The sequence below is a fragment of the Peromyscus leucopus genome, chromosome 8b (assembly GCF_004664715.2).
Source record: "Peromyscus leucopus breed LL Stock chromosome 8b, UCI_PerLeu_2.1, whole genome shotgun sequence".
NCBI classification, from domain to species: domain Eukaryota; kingdom Metazoa; phylum Chordata; class Mammalia; order Rodentia; family Cricetidae; genus Peromyscus; species Peromyscus leucopus.
The window spans coordinates 36,408,540-36,415,507 of record NC_051086.1 but is presented as its reverse complement, the minus strand read 5'-3'; the positions used below and the strand labels follow the sequence as shown (position 1 = coordinate 36,415,507).

Below are 6,968 nucleotides of genomic sequence, written 5' to 3'. Positions count from 1 at the left end.
AGCGGTCGGAGGAGCCGAGTCCGCGGGCCTCTCCGATGCTCCTGCGGCGGCTCTCGGTAGAGGAGTCGGGTCTGGGCCTGCACCTGGGACCCGGCCGCTCCCCTCATCTCAGGCGCCTGTCGCGCGCCGGCCCGCGCCTGCTGAGCCCCGATATGGAGGAGGTGCCTGCCGCGCCGCCGCCGCCGCCCGCGGTGCCCCTGGAGCCCACGGAGCACGAGTGGCTGGTGCGCACGGCCAGCGGCCATTGGAGCCACCAGCTGCACGGGCTGCTCTTGCGGGACAGCGGCCTGGCTGCCAAGCGTGACTTCATGTCGGGTTTCACCGCTCTACACTGGGCAGCCAAGAGCGGCGACCGGGAGATGGCTCTGCAGCTGGTGGAGGTCGCCCGGCGTGGAGGCGCTCCCGTGGACGTGAACGCGCGCTCACACGGTGGCTACACCCCGCTGCACTTGGCGGCCCTGCACGGCCACGAGGATGCAGCCGTGCTGTTAGTGGTGCGCCTGGGCGCCCAAGTGCACGTCCGCGACTACAGCGGCCGTCGTGCCTACCAGTACCTGAAGCCTGGCTCCTCCTACGCGCTGCGGCGTTTACTTGGTGACCCTGGCCTGCGAACCACGACAGAGCCTGATGCGGCCAGTGGTGGCAGTGGGAGCCTTGTGTCGAGGCACCCCGTGCAGGTGGCCGCCACCATCCTCAGCTCCACCACTAGCGCCTTTCTGGGCGTCCTGGCCGACGACCTGATGCTCCAGGACCTGGCCCGTGGCTTGAAGAAGTCGAGCTCCTTCAGCAAATTCTTGGGTGCCTCGCCCATGGCTCCCCGAAAGAAGACCAAGATCCGTGGTGGCCTGCCCTCCTTCCATGAAATCTCTCGTCGACCCACCCCGGGGCCTTTAGCTGGATTAATGCCCAGTCTGCCCCCTCCAACCTGAATGGCCTTTAAGCTACCAATGCCTTGGTTGACCAACCAGGGCCTGTGCCATACCATCTAAGCCTGTCCAAGGCAGGCCCGACACCTGCAGCCTGGGTCTCACTTCCATCTTCATCCATTGCAGCCTGTCGTACCCAGATGGGCCTCCCCATTCTCTCTGAACTTTGATGTGTGTACAGGAATTGGATTCTTGTCCCCTGGGAGAGGCTTCTATGAAGAAACCAAGCAGTCAGGCCTGAACTTGGAGGAGACTTGAAGTTTAGGGTCACATGCTAAGGGGCAGCAGCTGGTCTGGCCCCTGGAGGTGTTAACCAGAGGCCTTCGTGTGGACAGATCTCCCAATTCAGAAGTCGAGCCAGGCTCTCTAGATGTTCAAAGATGGTGACTTTAAGATCTGTAGTGGCTTTGTAATTGGATGCTTTTATTCTGTTTTTAAATTAAAATGAGGTACGGAAAATTTTGATAATACCTTTTGAAATACTATTTTTTCCACTTTTAGGCAAAATGCAAAGACATTTTCAGTCTTTTGCTGACTATTTTGGAAATCTATCTTTTAAAAAGTCGAGTCTAAAGGAAATTGGCCCTAGCCAACAACACTAAAGTTTATCTACCTCATTGTAGGCAGCACAGATTCTGGAAAAGCATGGAACACCATTGTGACCCTAATGAATGTAACCAATTCCAATTGTACGGTGAACATCAAATATTGAGAAAAAAGTGTGTGATTGGGCATGGTCACCCACGCCTTTCATCCTACCACTTGGGAGGTAGAGGCAAGCAGATCTCTGTGAGTTCTAGACCAGCCTGGTCTACAGAGTGAGTTCCAGGACAGCCAGGATTACACAGAGAGACTCTCTCAAAAGAAACCAAACAAACAATGCCCCCCTTAAAAAAAAAAAAAACCCAAACAAGCAAAATCAAACAAACCAAAAGAAGTGCATCTTGAGAGTAAATGTGATTTAACAGAGAAAAGAGACATTTTGGTAAATATTTTTAAACTATTCTGAAATGTAAATGTGTTTCACACTAACCTGTGGCTACTTTGATTTGTCATGAAATTTCAATTTTTTTAAATTGTGATTTAATTGTGAATTCTGAATCTGTAGTTTTCAGTGCAATGGGTGACTATTCAAAGAAAAAAATCATTACTCCAGAAAAAAAGCTAATAGTATTTGAAATGATCATTACTCTTTTATATGAAAGTTCTGAACAAATAAGTGTATGATATCCATTTTTCAAAAACCATTTGAAATAGCAAATGCAGAACCTTAGTCCAGCAAACGCAGATCTAGAATGAGTAGCTTAACTTCTGGACCTTTGCTCCTTCCTGTGAATGGAGCAGGCCTGTGGGTATGGTCGAGATTTCCGGTTGGGCACATAACAGTACCCTCCCCCCACCCCTACCCCCATCCCCGCTTAAAAAAAAGATGTGAGATCTATTTATCAATCAGTTTCTTGTATCCTGTCATGACGTTGCTCTGTTTCTGAAGATTATGTTTGCATGTTATCAGTTATGCCGAATGGTTCTTGTGTCACAGGGGAGTGTGGCTCCCGCCCCATTACATGTCAGTGGGACCTTTGGAATCACTGAAGACAACCCAGCAGTCATTCATGGAATGATTTAAGCAATGAAATAAACAGTTCCTGGTTTTATTTCTGCTTGTGTGAGGTGCACTTCTCTTAGCTATAATTGGTTTCCCTTATCTAAAGAAACGTTATTGCTGGGGCTGGAGGAATGGCTTAGCGATGAACAGCATGAAATGCACTTGCAATGGACCCCGGTTTGGTCCCCAGCACCCACATAAGGCATCTCACAACCTCCTGTACCTCTGGACTCCATACCCCTACACGGACACACACCCGTACACACAAATAAAAAGAAATCTTGAAAATATTATTGTGTCACTGTGTGTGAGGAGGGAACGTAGATCCTCATGTGCTACAGAGCACGTGTTGAGGTCAGAAGGTGACCTCAGGGGTGAGTTTGCTTTCCCACTGTGAGGTCCAAGATTGAAAGTGGGTTGTCAGGCTTGCGGGGCAAGCACTTTCTCCTGCTAGACCATGATGTGGCACACATACCACCACCGCCACACACCGCCACACCACCACCACCACCACCACCACCACCACCACCACCACCACCACCACACCACCACCACCACCACACCACCACCACCACACCATCACCACCACCACCACCATCACCACCACCACACCACCACCACACCATCACCACCACACCACCACCATCACCACCACCACACCACCACCACCACACCACCACACCACCATCACCACCACCACACCACCACCACACCATCACCACCACCACCACCATCACCACCACACCCACCACCACACCATCACCACCACCACCACACCACCACCACCACCACCACCACCATCACCACCACCACACCACCACACACACCACCACCACCACCACCACCACCACCACCATCACCACCACCACCACCACCATCACCACCACCACCACCACCACCACCACCACCATCACCACCACCACCACCACCACCACCACCACCACCACCACCACCACCACCACCACCACCACCACCACCACCACCACACCACCACCACCACCACCACCACACCACCACCACCACCACCACCACCACCACCACCACCACCACCACCACCATCACCACCATCACCACCACCACCACCAAACCACCCTGCCACCCAGGGCTAGAGACTGAATTCAGGGTGTCTCTCTTACTGGGCAAACATTACCCACTAGCTTCATCCTGTTTCTGTTTTATCTATGTAATGTCTTCCCTTTCCCTTATATTTCCCCTGCCTCTTCCAAGCATTCTTCATCCAAAGAGTTCAGATTTCTCTGCAAAGGAAAGGAACCCATCACACAGGCATTATAGCCACAGCCCACAGATAAGTGCATGCCGGAGCCATCCTTCTTACTTCCCTCGCCTGGAACGCTAGTCTGCATGAACTATTCTAAAATGCAAATTAGATCTTCTGCCTCTGCAGGAAAATTGCGGGGAGGCAGTAATCACAGCAATTTTTGTAGCTGAGGAGCTCCAGGAGACAGAATGAAACATTTGAGATTTTCTGTGGTGAAGGAAAACCCTGACTGAAATGTGTTGACAAAGGTCCCGGGCATAGGTAGGATGTGCCTTGAGAGACAAGATCCCGGTGAGCTGAGCTATAAAGGGAAGCAGGAGTACCAAGAACTCACCTCCCAGGAGAGCTACTTCAGCCCCTGGAAGAGTCTTCATGTTTCTCCAGCACCCTGCAAACCTCCAAGTGAAAGAAAGCCTTTGCTAAGAGCTAAGAATTAATAAACCCACAGCTCCGGTCTTAGGAACCATTGCTGTTTCCTTACAGGTCGAGACTATTCTGGAACTGTGAGGAAAGTCACTGACAATCACAGCGTGTGGGAAGTTTGCAAGAACCACAGCTTTAATTTTTAACAGAAATCATAAGTTGGGGGCCGGAGTTGGTAAAGGGCTTGCTCTGCAAATAGATGAACCTGAATTAGATACTTAGAACACATATTAAAAAAAAATAATTCAGGTGGCCAGATGTAGAGGGACCTGCCTTTAACCCTAGCACTTGTGAGGCAGAGGCAGGTGGATCTCTGTGAATCCAAGGCCAGCCTGGTCTACAAAGTGAGTTCCAGGCCAGTCAGGGTTATACAGAGGGACCCTGTTGCAAAACAAACAAAACAGACAGACAAACAGAAAGCTTGCTGTTGGGGCTGGGGAGGCAGCTCAGGGGATAAGCACACTGGCTGCTCTTCCAGAGGACTGGGATTTGGTTCCCAGAACCTACACGGTGGTTCACAACCTCTGGACTTCAGTTCGGGAAATCAGACATCTTTTCTGACCTCCACGGGCATCAGGCACTCCAGTGGCATACAGGTGAAACACTCATGTACACAAATAAATAAATCTGAATAACTTTAAAAGCCCAGCCAAAGATGTGTGGTGGCACATCTTTGTAACCTCAGTGCTGGGGGAGTAGAGACAGACAGGTGGTTCCCTAAACTCACTGGCCAGCCAGCCCAGCCTCTGGTGAGTTCCAGGCTAATGAGCGCGACCCTATCTCCAAACAAAACAAAACAAAAATCCACAGGAGAGAAAACAAAAAGAAAAACCCAAGTGGACAACATCTAAGGAAAATTACCAGGGGTTGTCTTTTGGCAACCACATGTAGGCATACATGTGCACACACACATTTGCACCCACACACAAATAAACCACCCCCACCCACCCAAACCCACCCCCACCCCCCAAACATACCATGGAATATACCCAGACACACATAAATAAATAAATAAATGTAATAGAAAAATGAACCATCAAGGCAATTGAGGTTGTCACAGGAGGAGAGTGAGTCCTTTTACTGAAAGACAAGTTAATTGTTGTAGATGTGTGTGAGTCACAGCCACAGCGAGCTTGCTAACGTGTAACGTGGCCTTTGATGGAGGTGGGGTTTCTTCTTGCACGAGCCTCCCTTGTCTGATGAAGACCCAGGGCATGGGTAATGTGTCTGAAAGCTGTGTCTGTTAAGTATGTTCCAGGCACAGTTCCCATAGGTCACAGTTATTAACTAGGCCATGTGTATGGAATAGATGTTTTCCTCACTCACCCCATTTGTGTGTGTGTGTGTGTGTGTGTGTGTGTGTGTGTTCTTGTCATGTGTGCATATGTATAGGCACACGTGGGTGGTGAATACGAGTGCATATGCACTTGGAGGCCCGAGGTTGAGAGCTGAAATAATTTTCAATTGCTCTCTCACTTTATACAATGAGTCAGACAGGGCCTTTCAATCAACCTAGAATTCCTGGATATGGCTAGTCTCCGTAGCCAGCTTGCTCTAGGGATCCTCTGTCTCTGCCTTCTGAGGCTAGGATTCCACGTGGACCACCATGCCCGCATGACATTAATATGGGTTCTGGGGGTCTGAACTCTGGTCTTCGTGCTTGCTCAGCAAGCACTTAAGTACTGAGCCATGTCCCCAGCCATGTCCCCAACCATGTCCCCTGCCTGTCAGTGTCTAGATTTTAAGTCAGGAAAACAAAGGCTGCAAAAGTCGGAAGAAACTTGTCCAGGCTCACTTCCAGTAAGTGGCAGAGTGGCATCTTGGTCTCACCAGCACTAACCATTGTGGTGGTGAGTGCTAGCAACTTGAAAGAATCCAGAATCAACGGAGAGATGGGCCTCTGGGCGTGCCTGTGTGGGATGACCTTGATTATATTGACTGAATAGGAAAGGGGCGCTGAGCAGCAACATGCTTGCATTCATCTCTCTCTGCCTCCTGATTGTGGACAGGGTGTGATCCGCTGTTGGAGCCACTAGGTTTCCTAGTGGCTGTACCCAGCAGGACTACGTAAGAGGTTGACTGGACCAGGGGCCTGGGTACCAGGTGACTGTAACTAGCAAGGGGGAGGTTTTCTGCTCCACCCCTTGGCATTGTTATAAGGCACAGACATACATGCAGGCAAAACACCCATACACATAAAATAGGTTTTGTTTTGTTTTTGAGCCAGGGTCTTGCTGTCAGGCCCAGATTCTGGCGACTGGACAAAAGCAGCACTCCTCAGGAACTATGAAGGGGTCAGTCCCCTTGTCCCTGGGAAAAGGAACACATGGCTATCTGTGGTGCCTAACAGCATGACAACATGCTGGCCTCCAGGTCCCTGAGTATCACAAGTACCTGTTACCAGTGTCAGAGTCCATGCTGGCATCCTGGCTCTTCTCACCTCACCCCTACTCTAAACCTCTCCAGCTCGTGGGCTCCCCAGCCCAGCCTCTCATTCTTCTTCTAAGGCTACCACTTCAGCTGCACACTCTCCTGGTCTCCTTTGCTGACACTGTCTTTACCTCCCCACCCCCCCATGGCAGGTCCAGTCCGCTGGCCATGTTCACTCTACTGCTTTCTCTCCCTGCTCTAGACTCTTCCAGATGTCCCTGGTTGTACTTTCCCTTGTATCTGTAATAGAAACTTTCCATGGAACCATCTTGGAATTTATGTAGTCAGTGTATAAAAATATTAT

At 50.4% G+C, this 6,968-nt stretch overlaps 1 protein-coding gene across 1 annotated transcript in view; it reads left to right on the top strand.

Moving 5' to 3' along the window:
* The window catches only part of Sowaha (sosondowah ankyrin repeat domain family member A), a 2,706-nt gene extending 1,317 nt beyond the window's left edge, over positions 1-1,389 (top strand). Inside the window, exon 1 of the mRNA XM_028855685.2 lies at positions 1-1,389. This exon is cut by the window's left edge and continues 1,317 nt beyond it. Coding sequence (XP_028711518.1) covers positions 1-929 — 929 coding nt within the window. The 3' untranslated portion in view covers positions 930-1,389.
* Positions 1,390-6,968: the final 5,579 nt, after the last annotated feature.